Source organism: Henckelia pumila, chromosome 3 (genome assembly GCF_033568475.1).
Source record: "Henckelia pumila isolate YLH828 chromosome 3, ASM3356847v2, whole genome shotgun sequence".
NCBI lineage: Eukaryota > Viridiplantae > Streptophyta > Magnoliopsida > Lamiales > Gesneriaceae > Henckelia > Henckelia pumila.
In genome coordinates this window covers 59,685,871-59,704,471 of record NC_133122.1, presented here as the reverse complement: position 1 = coordinate 59,704,471, position 18,601 = coordinate 59,685,871, and the positions used below count along the sequence as shown (strand labels likewise).

Sequence of the window (18,601 nt, the reverse complement as noted above, 5' to 3'; positions counted from 1 at the left end):
ATCTAATAGGTCATTGTACAATTATATCCAAAACCACTTTATCACATTATGATTATTATTTTTTTGAAAATCACTTGTCACTTTACTATAAATGAGTCAAAAGGTCAACATTCCACGTGAGCAACCGCATCCAACGAGAATATAATAAACCATGTGTAATTCAACGTATACATTAATTAATTCGCTCATTTCCATTCCATACCAATAGCTTCCAAATTCCATTAAGAATATTAAACTGAAAGCTGGAACTTGCGTTCATGGTTAAACAAGAATAGTTATTAATTAATGCACAATACTTTGGAGGCATTATTATACAATATACATATATATATATATACACACACTATTATATAATAGTTTTACTTCGAATATTAATCGTTTTTTGTGTGTCAAATCACATCGGAATTTCATGTCATTTTACCCTTAAATTATCACATCTTTTATAAGTTATATAAAAAATGACTATAAATTATATTTATATTTTATGCAACATACTTATCTCTTTTATCTCATTATTCAAATATAATCGTTTATCCAAATAAATTTTTACATCATCTCTCTACAATTTTTGTTTAAAACTCACATGGTTTTTTGTTTGTTATTATTTTTTACTTTTTTCTTTCTAAAAAATTAAATTATCGTAAATTGAAAATGCCATGATTGTTATTATTTTTTTTATTTTTTTTACTTTTTTCTTTCTAAATAATTCAATTCTCACTAACAATTAATACTCCATCTTCCCGACATGAGAACAAACAAATTAAATGATATAACAAAACAATTTTACCACGGGCTAATTGCATTCACACCCCTTGTGAAAAGTCTAAAAAACATAAAACACCTTGTGTAAAATTAATAGCATGTTAGACCATATGTTTTAAAAAAATTAGCATAAAAACCCCTATGAGAGGGTATAAATGTGCCCGAGTTTGTATAACATAGGGGTGAAATGTGCTACATTTTAAAAAATTGAGGAATTCATTAGTCTATTAATATTTCTTAAAGAGTTTTATGTATTTTAGACTTTTCACAGGGGATGTGAATGCAATTAGCCCATTTTGCCACACAAAACAAATTAAATTGAATGCATTATTTTATATAATAAATATATGCCTAATTAATGCATAAACAGTAGCACCAAACACAAACCCAGATGAGAATCGAACCTAAGAACCCCTGCCGGCACACTCAACCCCGTAGAAGAAGACTCCGGCTTCATCCCCATCGGCGCGCTAGGGCCTGGTGAAAGCGCCCCGCCGGGACCGGGATTAGAAGGAATAATGGGCAGCGAGGATTCGGTCGGAGAAAGGCCAGAGCCACCACCACCAGGTACTGAAGGCAGAAGTGGAGAGATATCCGGCGGCGCCGCCGCGTCAGAGAATTCAGAACCTGAAGTACCAGCTGTTAACGAAGATGGCGCAGCAGAGACAGCAGAAACAGGCAGATTCTTTCCAAACGCAGATATTGATAATAATGCCAAGCTTAACAGCAAGATTAATGTACTTGCTGAGAGACCCATTAATTCAAAATTTTGCAAACAATGTAATTAATTGGGAACTGAAATAAATGCAGTTGAATTGATGGAGTACTGATGATGATGATGATGATGATGATGATGAATGGGTGAAATATGAATGATTTGTGAAATGGAGCTAGCTAGTGTTCGTGTCATGTCAGGAAAACACATGCATATATTATTGCAATGAAACACATACGGTGTTTTGTCTTTTTCACATACAATTTTCTACGTACAGATCAAACAGTTAAAGTTGTGGTGTATATTTACAAAACTCTGTCGGCGCTGGAAATAGCTTTTTGAGCGATTGACAAAATGATCGGGATTCGATTCTCTCTAGTTTTTCAAGCTATTGCTCGCATTAGTCCGAAATTTTACCTAATACACACAATAGAGCAGCTTCTTCTGACATATTAATTAATGCATCAAACGTAATTGGTACTTTGGGACAAACAATTTCATTGTGCATCAAAATAATTAACAATATTCATTCATGGAGTATGCGCCGGCCATGTGAGAGCCGGATGTCCGGCCCTCATATCTCCTAATTTGAAGTAGTACTCCATTCATGGATCAGTACTGTATTCTAAACCAATATGCATGACCCTTAACGATGCAATCATTAATTTGGGACCCTACTCCTCAGTTTAATTGGGTCTATGCTGTATCTAGATATATACTAGAGCGATGCTCACGCTGATCTTTGATCAAATCAATTGAATTTAAAATAAAAATATATAGATCCATATATACCATTAATTAGCGTATGCGACATCACCTTGATAAATACTAATTACACAAATATGTTAATTGATTGAGACTATATATATATATAAGAAAAAATTTGCTAAAAATTGCAAAAGCTACTTTCGTAGCTCATGAGAAAAACGACTTAAAATTCTTTATTGAATTTGTCTGGATTTTGTTGCTCATATGTTTAATTATAGGGAAAATTGCAATTTTGATCTTTTATGTTTGTTACTTTGCGATTTCGATCCCCTATGTTTTTTTTATTACAATTTTAGTCCTACATGTTTCAATTTTGGCAACTTCAGTCTTTTTTTATTCGAAAATGCTTATGTGACACTGTACACATCAGCTCCACATTAGTATTGCATTGGTGGCACATCAAAAAAAGATTAAAATTGCAAAAAAAAAATAAAGATAACAGACTAAAACTGAAATCTTAAAATATAAAAGACCAAAATCGCAAAGTGACAAACATACGTGATTAAAAAAACAATTTTCCCTTAATTATATGCTTCGATTTTATTATTGTGTATAATGATAAATTATAGCAACTTGGCGCACCGACGGAGATATATCATATATCCCACAAATGACAAACCATACCATGCATTAATTTTTAATATTTAAAAAAAATCAAATAAATTTATCTTATTTTTGGACGTGTGGTTTTCAAAAGAGAGATCGGAATCGAAACAATATTTATGAATAAAAAATATAATATTTTTAAGTAATGAAATTATAAATAAAATAAGAAAACTAAGGTGATCAAATATTCAAATTGACCAATTTTAAAAATAATTGTATTTAATTTCCAAAAAGCAAGACCACTTCAACCCTCGTTTTCATTTAACAAACTGAGCTTTTTTTTTTTTTTTTTGTGGTTTGTGCAAATCGAAGACTGGTATGATACTATCATACCGAAATTCAATACGACAACGATATAATTTTTTCAATATCAAAAAATTTGATACCATATATAAACATTGTTTGAAAATGCTTAAAAAAAAGATTTTTTAAATTTTTTTAAATAAAATTTCAATCATAAATAACACGAGCAAAAAGTCTCATAGCGAACTACCCCTAAGCTAGTGTTGGGTACACCCTAATCAAAGTAATTGATGCAATCCAACAAAAAAATAAACAAAATCTAAAAAAATAAGCAACGGTGAACAGTCATTCTCTATATATATATATATCCAATAATTTAAGAAAAAGGTGAATTAGTTTTTGAAACAGAGATCAATCAGAAGGTGGATATAGCAAACAAATTAAAGCACATGGAGGAGCAGCAAGCGGAAGAAACGGCGGCGATAATAGTCGGCGGCGGCCCCTCCGGCCTGGCGACGGCCGCTTGTTTAAGCCACCTCTCGATCCCATATATACTTCTCGAAAGAGAAGACTGCATCGCTTCACTGTGGAAGAAATACACCTACGACCGTGTCCACCTCCACCTCCGCAAGCCGTACTCCGAGCTGCCGCTGATGCCCATCCCCAAACCTTACTCCGCCTACTTATCGAGAGCGGAGTTCACACTGTACTTGAACGACTACGCTTCCCGTTTCGGGATCAAACCCATCTTCCGGCAGGCGGTGGAAGCGGCGGAGTACGACGAAGTCGCGGGAAAATGGAACGTCAAGGCGAGATATCATGGCGTTGTGGGGAACTCCGATGAGGTGATCAAGGGGTACAGTTCGAGGTTTCTGGTCGTGGCCACCGGAGAATCCTGCGACGCTTTCTGGCCTGAGATCGAGGGTTTACAGAGCTTTGATGGCGAGGTTTTGCATTCGACGCAGTATAAAAATGGGGAGAAGTTTGAGGGTAAAAGTGTTTTGGTGGTGGGGAGTGGAAACTCTGGCATGGAGATTTCCTTGGATCTTGCTAATTATGGTGCCAAAACCTCCATTGTTGTCCGAAGCCCGGTGAGATCTTTTAACTCTATATATGTTTGCTCACCTCATTTTGGTCGATACTGCTAAATCATATGAAATCCAATAACGAAAGAGAGGTCACGGCCAAATCCCATATTCTCAACGGATGCATGTCGACCCCGTCGTATATCCTCCTACATTCAAGTCAGATATACTAGGGATGCAAACGAGTCGAGCTACTCGTGAACAGCTTGTGAGGAGCTTGGTCAAAGCTCGACTCGAGCTCGAGTAACTCGAGTTTCAAATATATCATATATGTGTTCGAGTAGCTCGCGAGCTACTCGATAACACACATATATAAAATATAATATAAATATAATGTATATAATATTTTATTTATTTATTCATATATTTTGTATTTATATATATATATATATATATATATATATAATTTTCGAGCTCGAACTCGAGTACGAAACTAACTACTCGGTCGAGCTCGAGCTCGACTAGTTAAATACGAGTTCCTCGAGTAGTATGCTACTCAGGCTTGGCTCGGCTCGATTGCACCCAGTTATTTATGTGAGGTCTACCTGATTCAAACATATTAGTTATTCGGGGAAGTTCTTAGCTGGCCTCCGGGGTAGTGCCCGAAGGGCAATCCATCGGCTCGGGCATTGTGCACATCACCATGAGGTGATATACACAATGGCCCGGGGCCATTGGATCTGGCAGACCGTGCATAGAATTTCTTAGTTATTAGATACGTGATTCATATTGACGGATCGGAGCTAGCTATACGAAAATGTCATGCTACTCTTAAAGTAATATATATCTCAATTATATATGCACGTAAAAGTATATATTTCTCCACTCATGATATTGATTATATATGCACTCGATCTTAGCATTATGTTTATATATTAAATCTTTTGCTCCAATTATTAGATCGAGACAATCGACTTGCTTTGGGTTCAAATAATGATAGGAATAATAAATTATATATAGCTCGTGAATGGAGATTAATTAATATGTCTCGTGGCATGTCGTGGTCCGTGGAGTGGTAGATTAATATATACATGTGTTTTGTCGCTACCATGTTCCCACAAGAATAATAAGTGCATGTAGGTGATTCAAAGGGTGTTTAATTTGATGGAGTAGGTGAACTTTTGGTTAGAGGTCATGAGTTCGATTCTTCATACCAACATTTTCTTGAACTAGTCTGTCACACAGAGTTTGCTTAGTGTGGTTTATGTACCTAACTAACATAATTTGCAAGCTATTGCGTTAGTCCAAGGGTTTACCTAATGCGCACCGAAGATAACGGCTGCGTGTTCTCACGTTACAAAAAAAATAAAATAAGACATGCATGTAGCTAGATTGGATATCCCTGCTCGAATTTTTTTGGCATTCTCCGAATCTAACATAAAACATCATATTTGTTTTTTAAAATTTTTTTTTTTGGGAAGATCATTAGATTTTCGATATATATTGCATATTGTAATGGAAGCTTGATTTCTCGGTTTCTAAGCCAATCTATGAGCGTGTTTTGATCGTGAATATTAATTCTCACTAGTATTAGTTATGTAGATTATTAACTATCTAAATTAACATGATCTAAAGGAGCTCATAATCTAAGATAGTGTTTGCAACTTCTTCACTTATTTTTAGAGGTTGCAAACACTACCTAAATTTCATATATACATTAATTCGATTAAATAAAAACTCAAGCCTCACAACAGATTAATTAAAAAACAGCATCGATATCCAATATGCATTGAATATGATTCTTGTGGATGCAGATTCATATACTATCAAGGACGATGACGCATGTGGGTTTATTATTATTGAAGTATTTAAGTTTGAATCAGATTGATTCTATATTGATTATGATGAGCAAGCTCGTGTATGGAGATTTGAGCACGTTTGGTATTCAAAGACCAGATGAGGGCCCATTTCTTATGAAAGACAAGTATGGAAAATATCCTGTTATCGATCTTGGAACTTGTCGAAAAATAAAAAACGGAAAGATTCAGGTTATAAATTTTCGTAATTTTATGTTATCAAATTTCAATTTTTAATCTTGCTTTTTCCATTTTTTTTCAATAATTTTAGGTTTTTTTTCATTGAGAATACTAAAGTTGAATCGGTGTCAAATAAATCAGGTATTACCAGGGGTTAAGAGCATTAGAGGCAAAAGTGTGATATTTGAGAATGGGACTGAATATTCGTTCGATGCAATTGTCTTCGCCACGGGCTTCAAAAGGTCAACAAAAGAGTGGCTCAAGGTAAAAGCCTTTTCTCTCTTTTTTTCCCTAAAATATTTAAATACAACAAAATGAAAAAAGATATATTTATTTTTATTTTTTTTGCAGGGAGATGATTATCTATTGAATGATGATGGGCTTCCGATGCCCAGTTACCCAAATCACTGGAAGGGTAAAAATGGGCTGTACTGCTCTGGGCTGGCCCGAAAAACCATTTATGGAGCTGGCATTGATGCCCAGAAGATAGCCACTGATATCAAGGCCCTATTGTAATTGCTTCTAGCTCTTTTATGGACATTTGAATTATGCTATTAGGTTTTTCTTTACAAAAAAAAAAATAAATTCATGTGAAATTACTCATTCAATTTGGCGGAACAATTGATTATACACCATCATTTAACCTTGTATCGCCCCAATTAATATCTTGATATCATGTGTTATAGAGTATTACGATCATCTTTGTTGGATACACTATCGATGCCCTCATCTTCTTTACGTATACGCTTCTTTACTTTTTTGAACTTGTTTGTTGTATATCCAATAGTATTCATAAGTAAAGCTCAAAATATCATTCCATTAAGTCCCATTCCTTGAAAAACGGACGTCTATACAAGTGAGACGTCGTACCGTGAACTCCATGGATGGAATTGGCTGTAAGCTACATGAACAAGAGGTCCTTGTTTAGGAATTCCTTGAAAACTTCATTTAATATTTATCAGAAAAAAACCTCTTTTAATAACTATATTCTTATTCAAAATATAATTTAAAAGAAGCTGAGTTGGGCCTTAGTGTATATAATATATCTTAAAAAAATTTGCAAAGAGGGGGTGGGGTTTGAGACCGGGATTATAATCCCTCTTCTTAAAAGTTTTAAAAAAATTTAGTTTTTTTTTTAATATTATGATGATAATTTTTTAAAATAATTTGTATGTAATCAATAAGCCCAAAAATTCTCAATTCCATGGACTCTTGAATAAGCAGCCGAAAATTATCCAAAAACTTTGGGCCGAAAAGGCGAAAGCCCAAACTGCTTAAAAAAATGGACAACGCCGCCATGTGCACGGTAGCTGCTCCGATCCTCTTGTGTCTTCGATTTGCCCCAAACCCTAGAAAAACTCCTAATTCATGAACATCCACGAGCCAGATGGAAATGCATGATCTTGCAATTTTCTTCACTTCTCGGCAATGAAGCGCGTTTGGGGATTGTCGGAATTCGCTCAAGCCGAACAATTTCTCCTGAAATGCCGAAACATTGCCTATGATTCACTCAAAACTCGTAAAATAATCGTAAAATCCTCAATCTCAGCTCGTTTTGTTCGAGAATATGTTACGCAGACCCCTTGTAGTAGTTCAAGTCAAACGGTGTGGTCCTCTATTATATCCCAGTTTTTAGATAAATGTGGCACTCGTTCTGCCGAGTCGAAAGCGGATAAATATTTGAGAGAAAAAGCTTCGGAGTTGCGGGAAGAGATTTTGAGTCATAAGGATGCTATGGAGGGAATTGAGAGAGTTTTGAAAGAAAAGGGTGTATCTTTGTTTAGAAGATATACCGATGGATCTGCTGTGGTTGAGCTCTTGACACAGCTAAAGAGTTTTCCAGTTTTAGCTCTAGAGGTGAATATTTGTCATGTTCTTGTGCCTTTTATTTTGTTCCACTAGTTGCTAAAATATGTTTTATGTGTTGATGAATCCGAAAAGATATGCATGGGCAGGGGCAGGGGCAGGGGCACGGGCAGGGGCAGGGGCAGGGGCGATGAGTTAAGTGTGTGCGTCTAATTGCAAGGTGTAGTCAGTATTTTGTCCGGGATGTGCATATGAACTCGCCGAATTTGTTGCTGGATGATGCCTGATTAAACTATAACATGATGTCATTTATTCAGAAACTTTACAAGAAGAATTTGAAGTACATTTTCGGCTCATATATGGGTTGCTTTTCTTGAACCCAAATTTATGAATCCTAACACTTGGTATACATTTGTTAATATTCAATTGCTTCCTGCCAGGTTTTTGAGTGGAGGAGGAAACAGCTGGACTATGCCTCTCCTATGACAGCAGAGGAGTATACGAAGGGTGTTGTGATAGCTGGTAGGTTGAAAAATGTCGCTCTCGCTGTTGAGCTTTTTAAAGAGGCTTCCAATAAACAGCTGAAGTCCACGTCTTTATATAACGCACTTATGAGCGTTTACTCATATAATGGTTTGGCTATGAAATGTCAGTCCTTGTTTCGGGAGTTGAAAAGCATATCCACTTGCACTCCGTCAATCATAACGTACAACATACTTATTTCTGCCTTTGGTCGCTTGATGCTCGTTGATCACATGGACGCGACCCTTAGGGAGATCAGGAATCAAAACCTAAGCCCAACTGTTGCCACATACAAGGCTCTAATTGCTGGTTATATTACAGCTTGGATGTGGGATGAAATGGACAAGGCATACTTGATAATGAAAGAAGGGTCACCCAAACCCGACCTGGATATCCATTTGTTAATGCTTCGAGGATATGCAAACTCTGGTAAGCTAGAACAGATGGAACAAATGTATGAGATGGTAAGGAATCATGTGAACCATAAGGAATTTCCATTGATTAGAGTCATGATATGTGCATACTGTAGGAGTACTGATGTTGCTAGGGTTGAAAAGGTTGAAGAACTGCTCAGACTAATTCCTGATAATGAGTACAGACCTTGGTTAAATGTGATCTTGATTTGTTTATATGCAAAGCAAGATCTGTTGGAGCAAATGGAAGACTCTATTAATGAGGCATTTGAGCGTAATGCTTATGTCACAACTACTAGAGCGATGCGGTGCATCATTTCAAGTTATTTTAGGCAGAATGCAGTGGACAAACTTGCTGTCTTTTTGCGTCGTGCTCAGCACGCAGGTTGGAAAGTCTGCCGGTCTCTTTACCATTGCAAAATGGTCATGTACTCATCCCAAATGCGCCTCGCTGAAATGGAGAGGGTTCTCGATGAAATGGATCAAGTAAATATGCACTGCTCAAAGAAAACATTTTGGATCTTGTATAAGGCATATCAAAAGTATGGTCAAAGAAGTAAACTTGAGCAGGTTGTTGGACAGATGTTCAAGCATGGTTATAGAGGACCACTGACATGAATTTTTTTTACTTCCTTCAATAGCCCCGTGTGTGGGGAAATTTTTCGCAAGAATGAAAGAAATAATGGTCTTAGATCACTCAATGAAAGAGATGGAAGGAAAAGATTTGATTCTTTGTCTATATCATGGCTTTTTGTCTTATGTAGATATGCCTCTTATTTGAGTTATTTCATCAAAATATTCAGAGCCCAAAAGGTTAAAGGTGATTGTGCTTCGTCTTAGCATTCACCAATGACTAGGACTTCAACATACAAAATTACAAATCTCTACACTGCTAAGCCAACAAAAACCTTGTTCGCGTCAATAGTAAATGACACGCATTTAACAATCTCATTTCTCAGAATGCTGGAAAAGAACGTATGAAGAGTCATGTTAAGATCTGGATTCTTGATGGCTTCGGAACTCCTGTGACCCCTATGTACGCTTTGGAGATACAATACAGGATCAGCGATCTCACTATGTTATACAAGTGTCTGAGACTTGATCATGGGATCCTTGCTGAAAGATGCTCCGTTTAATTCAACTTTCATCCTCTCGTCGGAGTACACTCGTTATTTAACCTTCAATGTATCTCTTTTAAAAGCTGCCTGTAAGCTGACAGGAGGAACCACCCCAGAGTGGGTAATACACTAATACCCTCCGAGTATCTGGCTATGGTAATGCTTTTTATCAGACCTTTATCAACTTCTTGCTCATTGTTCATTGATTCTGAGATGATCCTGGAAATTGGCATCTAGTTCCATGCTTTTCAATGATATATTCTCTAGTGTTTGTTGTACAATAAATCTTACCCCAGAGGTGTGCATACTCATGCAGCATATTTCAGTCGACGATACAAAAATGGCTTCGGTTCAAGTTATTCAATGGGATTCATATTTTGCAGTTATATGATTGATTAAACCTTTGGATAATCAGGGATCGGCATTATTACGAGTAGTATTTCATTCATGATTTATTTATTTATATATAAAATGTAATTAGACTGATCGGTATGGTTTATATATTATATATCATATACACTATATTAAGTTTGAGTTTAATATAGACAAATTAGTGTAAATAACTTATTAAAATCAGAAAAATCTTATATTTTATTTTACATTTTTCAAATTTAATTTCTAATATTTTGTGCAAGAGTATTTACTGAAAAACTTCTACTATAAACACGCAACGCCAACCAGAAGGCCCGCGTGCAACTTGCCAAGTCCAAAATACATCTAGGCCGGTATGAGGCAATATTTTTGGAAAGACGATTATTTTTACTCCAAGAAATATTTATGACATTTTATTTATTTTAAAATTCTCAATATGTTCCAAATTTTTTTTAATATGTTGAAAATAATTCAAAATTGTGATTAAAATTTTATATTATCTTGAAAAGATAGAATAAATATGACAACACCTTAAATTTGAGATGAAAATGTAAGTTGATTGCTATCCAAAATACAAGTCTCCACAGAAATTTATTATCAACAAAATCGAGTAACCAGACTGTGAAATCTTAACAGATTTAAGATCAAATTTTATCAATATTATGATACTAGTAGTTGAAAACTTGAAATATTATTTTATAGTTAATTATAGAATTCCAATAGAAGAAAAAATTGCAACATAAAAAGTATACCAACAATTTCCAGTATGAAAAACAGTATAATTTAAAATTAAAAAAACCATCCACTTAAAAAGGTTACTTCATGTGCGTATAAAAATATATTATTTTATATCACACTTAGGGCATGATTGGTACGTTAGAATGAAATAAGGAAGGAATAAAATCAAATTTGAAATGGAATGAATGACAACGGGAATGGAATGATTCTTTTATTCCATTCCATTGATTGATATTGAAAAAAATGAAATGAAATGGAATGAAATTATTTTAAAAATCAAATATTTTTAATCAAAAAGAAAAATAATAATAACTACACATGTGTTATTATTATTATTAATATTATTACTATTATTAAATACTAAATTAATAATATTATAAAATCATTTTATTTTATTTCATTTATCTTATATATTAATCGAAATATTTTTTAAATTATTTTTTAATATAATAATATTTTTATGATAATAAAAAAATAATTATTATAATAATAAAAATTCAAAATATAATAATAATTATTATTATTAGTATTATTTAAATAATAAAATAATAAAATATATAATGATAATAATAAATATTAATTTTTTAAATTAATATTTATTAAATAATAATATCGATATATAAATATATAATAAATCATATTAATAATAATGATATATACGTAATAATAATTATTTATATATAATAGTAAAATAATTATATAATAATTTGTTGTTTTATATATAATATTAAATATTATTGTTATTATTATATAAGGTTGGATAAAGACTTAGCGATAGCGGTGATGCTTGAGTCGCCAGAGTGCCTCCTTGGTTCGGGACGGGACGAAGCCAAGCCGATACATACGATAGGAGCTTGATCGAACCAATTCCTTTTTGTATTAGATTAGAAATCGAGAGAAATCGTGGTAGGTTATATTTTAACCTAGAGCGATCGCATGACCTAGAAAGAAAAAGAAGTCCGTGCTACTATAAGGCCTCTAAACTCCTCCCTCAGGGACATTGTTGCGTTGCCCAGCCTAGATGTGGAGCTGAATTATATCGAAAAAGGACGCCGGCTCATTCTTCAACAGGCACGCGGTCAGAGCCCCCCATAACATATGATAGGTTAGGGCGAGAGCTTCCCCTACTATTCAGTAGTTTGTTGAGGAGCAGCTCTTCCTTCTAATGAGCTAAGGAGCTGGCCTTTAACCAATCCAAAGTTTGTTGATATGGCGCCGTTAGGCAATACGGCAAGCAGTAAGTACTGAAGACTCATTATTGGACAGAAGGGTCCTTGGAAGGAAGGCGCATCGGAACGGTCGGTAGCTGCTTAGTCTCATCCGACTTAAATAAAAGTTTCCTTGTACTGCTTTTTTCAAAGAAAAAAAAAGCAGTTTATTTGTGAAAATATATGTATAGCTAAAAGTGCACCACACCTAAAATCGGGCTTTCTTACCCGGAAGCAAACATTTCGACCAGGCACGTATCGAAGGATACGAATAAGCGGGAGTTCTTCTATCTCCTACGGGGGTTAGAATCACAAGTCGACTAGAAGTAGAAGACTGCTTTATGACGGGTGATAAAAATAAACTAAATATAGAAAAAAAATTCCTTACAAAAATAAGAAAGGAGAGTGAGAATTACCATTCTCATCCAAAATGGATGGAATGACTATTCCCACGAACATGGGAATCATCAACACATATGTCAAATTTTCATAAAATTGTGAGAGACTATGTGATTTAATGGTATTGGAAAAGAAAAAAAAAACACTCAATATAACATATACTAACCAAAAAATATCGCAATAAGTTGGAATTAGAACTAAGCACAACACAATTTACTTCTCTATCATTAAAATTAGACAAGTATTGAATGACTCAAATTGAATGCTTCTCTTAGATAATATCTAAAAAATATATCTAAAGATCTTATATGGATTATTGAAAAAAATATAGACATCATATGTAATATGTATGGATAAAATTCTCATAAATATAATCTCAGAATAATGTTTTAGGATATGATCTCATTTCTCGCTTAACAAGAAGATGAGATGCTGACAAATCACAATTTCGCTTTAATTAGCATTGTCTTTAACAAAGAAAGCCACCCTCCATATGAATTGTTGTTTGGCGTGTGAATAAGTGTGTGGTCAATTTTTTTTTATTTCAAATAAATATATATAGTTGATCAAATCTAAATAACTAAGACTTATTAAATTTTTTATAAAAGTGTTTTTAATTTTTTTATAAGATAATTTAAAAGTTGTTTTAATATTAATTAAATATGCTTTTAGACGACAAATACAAATATATTTACAATTTAACATTAGTATGTTTTATTTTCCATCATTTCTTTCAATTTAAAAACATAATAGTATACATCTCAATTGTCATTAAACTAAAATTGAATCACACTTTTTAAAAATCATTTTTCAATAATCTTGTCCAAACACATATTTTGAGTTTTTTTTTATAACTTATAAAACACCCAAAAAAAATTAAAACACTTAGGCAAAAATTTTTTAGAAAACAAAGCCAATTGTTTTAGTCGTTATTTTATCAAAATTCAACATAATATTAATTAGCCGACCATATTCGCAAATCGAATGAATATCCAATCAATTACAACTGAAAATTACAATGCCATATAGAATAATATTATATTGTCTCCACTCTAGTCTATGCTAGATACACGCCACAGAGTGGATAGATTTTATATATTGGACAGAATATGAGTAAAACATAACATAAATTCCCATCAAACATAAAAAAAAATCTTTTGCTGTCCTAAAAGACAAACAATAATAAGACAAAAGCATATAGGAATATGTAATAGTCACCAATGTGCAACACACAAAGACACACAAAAGTGATTACAATTACATAGTAGGGGGGTTGATGGACAGTTTCTTGGCAAAGGAAAGTCAATCACGAAAGAAGGGTTTGGTTTAAATATCATTTTATGTCATTTTCCTATCTTAGCTGTTTTTACTATTATCTTGTGGCCATAAAAAAGCATTCCCAACAACTAAAATTTGAAAGGGTTTGTGGGGGTACATTTTTTTTTCTCCCAAAGTGGTCCCTATTTCTTGAATACAGACAAAATAATATGTCACACGTTTATGAGGTATTTTTGGCACCATAATCTTTCAAGATTATGCCACCATTAACTACCATTCATTGCGCACACACATCATGTATATTATTTACCATTATATACAAACAATATATATATATATATATATATTTATATGTATGTATGATATTCCGACTATTAAGTGTTTTATTTTCCCTTAACTGTACATCATGGTATTCAAAAACATATACACGAACACGACATGATATACGATACACTTTCATGTAAAATTTTATCCATCAAGCAAAATTCAAGATGCAATTCGATGAATTTAGTCAAATCAAAAAATAAAAAAGATGAACAAGATCGTGGAGAAATTAAATGTGAGGAGTTGAAATGAGAGATCTTGTGGAAGAAATATGGAGAGCATGGAGAGCTAATTTTTAATCTGGCTGGAATAAATTATTGTCGGAGTTAAGATTCACCAAAAATACTTATTATTGATAACAAAGCTTTTATGAACGATGATAATATATGGGGGGAAAAAATGTTAGAAGTATTAGATAATAAATGAGACGAATTGCTAAATCATGGGACCAATGAATTGGCAACACTTGTGTTCATGTAATGATACATATTTGGAAGGGAGAAGATTTAATCTTTAACCTTCCAAAGTAGTAAACGAAGAAAGCACCTTTGTTTTAACGTTTTCCAATCAAAATCGACAACCTTTACTCGTTTCATTAGCATCAAGAAAAGAGGTTACCACAAAGCACTATGATTGGTGGCATTATTATTAATGCCAAAAGCCAAAATACTTCCATCTCATTCTGGAACAACTTATCCAACGGCTGCCAAGAATTAATCAAATCAACGTCAGATGATAGTGAGATTCCATTCTTTGGACTCACGTCTAATCATTTTTTCTTTTAATTTTTTTTTTAAAATTTATTTGGCATGTGGGTTTTTTATGGACGGGGTTCGTGGGAGTCTTGGCTTTAAGATTCAATGGTCCACCACTTCAAAACGGTGTAAAAGAACACATTTTTAGGGGAAAAGGAGATGTAATGCTTTGTTTTGTTTTGCTGGCTTTAAGGTGGTGAATAGAGACAATTAATCCATAGTGGGATACAAGAGATTATTTCAAACGTTGTCTTGTAATATAGGCAAGTGTTTCTATATACAGACTAAATGTTTATTGTTTTCTCCGAATCCAAATCGACGCCGTTGAGATGATATAAACAGAATTTTTCTTGCAATAAGAAGTGTTTTTTCCATCATATGGTATAGTTAGGCAAGTGTGTTAAAAGTTTCCTCATATCTGATATTCTGTATTCCCCTATAAGGTTATCAAGACAAAAACATGAATAGTTTGGATACAATGAACCAACAATTTCAGAAGATGTGGTGACTTGGAAGAAGCGGCATTGGAAGATGAGAAATCTTGTCTGGTTCGAGTCAGAGCAATTTGACTAATCTTCAAACATAAAGATGTTTGCTCCTAAATTTCCAAGAAAAGTATATGCACTAAATGAAACAAAGAGGCTCATGCATTTTTTGCATATAAACACATATTAATATATATTTCTAGGGAAAAAAGTATAACATACAGATCACAACAGCATGGACTTCCTCAACCCATGTACTGAAATAAGCTTTTACAGCAGTAGCCTAAGGGCGAATAACTACGAATAGACCAGAGCCACCGGATAGATCCCTGATGGTCCAAGAACCTCCTCCATCACTTGAAGTGGTTCTACAAATCTAAAACTCGAAATCTTTCTACTAAATCCAATAACGAGTTACGACTCTGAGGTACCTTGCCATATGTACTCAGCTTCTGGCGCGGAATGCAACTTGCGACGATACAGAGGATACCCCATTAGGTTCGAAATATCATATAGCCTCTACACATAACAAGTTATGAACAATAAGAAGACTGGTTCTACACAATCATATAACTACACACCAGTACTAAGATGTCAAGCTTGTGTGGCTGCCTGTAATTTGAGGTTAAGTAACGTATCAACAGTTAGGGTGGATGAAGCTTTTGATCTCATCCATTAGAGACTGGAAATGGTCGTTGTTGGGCAAGAAATAGAACCCAATTGTTGCCTTCTCGAGATACAGGAGATTCACTTCTTTACTGGATTTCTTGAGCCCCTCGACATAGCGTAATTGCCAATCTTGAAGAAGATCTAATCCAGCCACAACTACCAAACTTTTCGGAAAGTTAAGGTCGTCGAGTGTTTTGCTCCTCGGCCCAAACACGTTGCATGCGGGATGGTCCCTGTCTTCTCCTTCAGGTAAGTATGCTCTCCAGTACCAATCACGGTCCTGTATCCTGACAAAGTATTTCCCGTCCAATCTTGTCTCCGATTCAGTCCTTTCTTCCCCGCCAAACAGTGGATGAAGAAGAACATTGCCCAACACCTCCACATCCTCTTCTGCAGCTCGAGCAGCAACGTGATGGACGATATTACCACCGGAACTATCCCCTGCCAAATATACATGAACTTTCGAATTTTCCCCACTTCTAAGCCATGATCTTGAGTGAACCCACTTAAGAGCCGCCCATCCATCATCATATGCACTCGGGTACCGATGCTCTGGGGATCTACGATAATTTACGGAGACCACAGCAGCCTTGCAAGTGTTCACAAGGCGACGACAAAATGTATCATAGATAGCACTATTGGCTGAGGAATGAACAAAGCTTCCCCCATGAAAGAATAAGATTACAGGTACAATTTCAGTAGCACTCAGCGGCTTTTCAAGTTCCACAATACCCCATTGAGTCTCATTATCACGAGCCGCCAAGTAAACACGGTTAAGAAGGCTTGTTGCACGATCTATAACATCGAAAGAGTAAACTCCATCGACAGGATTGGCATTCGCTGGCACTTTTCGGTCAAGAAACTCGTTCAATTCACGGTTAAAAGTGCCATCAGGACGCCGAAGCAAATTATAAGCAAGCTTGAAATTCGATATGAGGATCCATGTATTAAGTGGAACCACCCTCTGCACGAAGTCAAGAAAATCTTGGATAAACCAAATTTCAGGAGAAAATTATCAATAACAAACAAGAATCACAAATCAGTACGATTATCCCAGTAAAGTAATCAGCTTTTCCGGAAAAATCTAAGAAAGGAAATAAGGAAAAAGGATCCACATCTGTAAAAAGAAAGGAGACAGGAAAGCAGAGAAACCACCCCCAAAAAAATCCCAACATCCAGCATAAAATCGGGTTATGGGGTTGCTAAATCAGAAGCACGGAGAAAGAAAAAAACAAAGAGGGGAAAATAGTATGGGGAAAAAGAAAGAAAAACTCTCAATACAGAGACAATATAGAAAAAAAAACCCCAAAGATCAAAGGTAAAAAAATACTAAAAATTCAAACTTTTCAGCAAATCAGACCTTTTTTCCTCAAACCTTTTCTCAGGCCCCAAGATAAATCACAATTTTTTCACGAAAAACAATAAACAACTAAAAACCCACATCACAAATCACCCTAGTTTCAGAACAAGACTGAAAACAAAGAATTCCAGACAACGGATTAAAGATACACGATTAATTACCTTTGATTCATTAGCATTTACTTCATTACTACCAGCCATGAGGAACTGTTCAAGAATCACTCCCAAAAAATCTTAGTCGGTGATCCCCCACACAAAAAAATACAAGAAGAAAAGAAATTAACGTTTTTGCACCAATTCTCCCCTTCCCTAATACGCCACCCTGTTATTGTGAGCTGGTGCTCCCGTTTTCTTCTTGTCTTTATTGGGTTTCTCCGAACAACAAACAAAGAAAGCAGATACTTCTGAATTATGCAAAGACAGAAAGGAAAGGGCTTCAGTTTTGTTCACTAAACAAAGCAAAAAATTCATACAGAAACAAAGATGGGAGAGGGCAGATAAAAAGGAGAATAATATAATATTATATACACAGTACAATAATCATAATATAATACATATATATAATATATACATAATAATAACTAAATGAGGATGAGAAGGGAGAGAGGGGCATGGAGTCAAAGACCAAGGAACGGCGGAGGCAGGGCGGAGACGAGAGAGACGACAAACGGAGGGCGGCCGAATTAGGCAATAAAGAAAGGCCAACCATTTATTTAAATATGTTTTTTTTTAAAAAAAATACATGTATTTATAGATTAGAGTTTAGGAAACAAAACGGATATTGTTCATTTATAATGCCAAAAGTTATATTTTTAAAATATTTATTTAGAAATTATATGGTGATAATATAACTATCATGCCTTTTCAATTAATTAAAATACAATAAATCAATGCAAATTTATCTAATAATGTATTCAAAAATAATATATGTTTAGAATATTTTATAAAAATATAATAAAATAATATTATTTTTACCAATCTATGTTTTAATATTATATTA

General features: G+C 34.3%; 3 protein-coding genes across 4 annotated transcripts; 2 read left to right on the top strand and 1 right to left on the bottom strand.

Annotated features, from left to right (window-relative positions):
- The first annotated feature begins 3,517 nt into the window (after positions 1 to 3,517).
- Positions 3,518 to 6,811, top strand: LOC140892923 (probable indole-3-pyruvate monooxygenase YUCCA10). The gene is made up of 4 exons (XM_073301970.1): positions 3,518 to 4,185; positions 5,934 to 6,167; positions 6,297 to 6,419; positions 6,507 to 6,811. The coding sequence occupies exons 1-4, from the start codon at positions 3,544 to 3,546 to the stop codon at positions 6,669 to 6,671; spliced, it is 1,164 nt and encodes a 387-aa protein (XP_073158071.1). The 5' UTR covers positions 3,518 to 3,543; the 3' UTR covers positions 6,672 to 6,811.
- Positions 6,812 to 7,484: 673 nt separating this feature from the next.
- LOC140891313 (pentatricopeptide repeat-containing protein At2g30780) lies at positions 7,485 to 10,477 on the top strand. The gene is made up of 2 exons (XM_073299752.1): positions 7,485 to 8,012; positions 8,402 to 10,477. Exons 1-2 carry the CDS (start codon positions 7,584 to 7,586, stop codon positions 9,512 to 9,514), a joined length of 1,542 nt encoding a protein of 513 aa, XP_073155853.1. The 5' UTR covers positions 7,485 to 7,583; the 3' UTR covers positions 9,515 to 10,477.
- A 5,251-nt stretch (positions 10,478 to 15,728) lies between these two features.
- On the bottom strand, positions 15,729 to 18,302 carry LOC140887405 (gibberellin receptor GID1B-like). 2 transcript variants are annotated; one of them, XM_073294635.1, is made up of 3 exons: positions 18,227 to 18,302; positions 17,764 to 18,005; positions 15,729 to 17,206 (listed from the first exon to the last, which is right to left on the bottom strand). In XM_073294635.1, the coding sequence occupies exons 2-3, from the start codon at positions 17,800 to 17,802 to the stop codon at positions 16,211 to 16,213; spliced, it is 1,035 nt and encodes a 344-aa protein (XP_073150736.1). In that variant the 5' UTR covers positions 17,803 to 18,005; positions 18,227 to 18,302; the 3' UTR covers positions 15,729 to 16,210. The 2 variants fall into 2 exon arrangements, with proteins under 2 accessions (XP_073150736.1, XP_073150735.1); XM_073294634.1 differs by having other exon boundaries at positions 17,764 to 18,294.
- Positions 18,303 to 18,601: the final 299 nt, after the last annotated feature.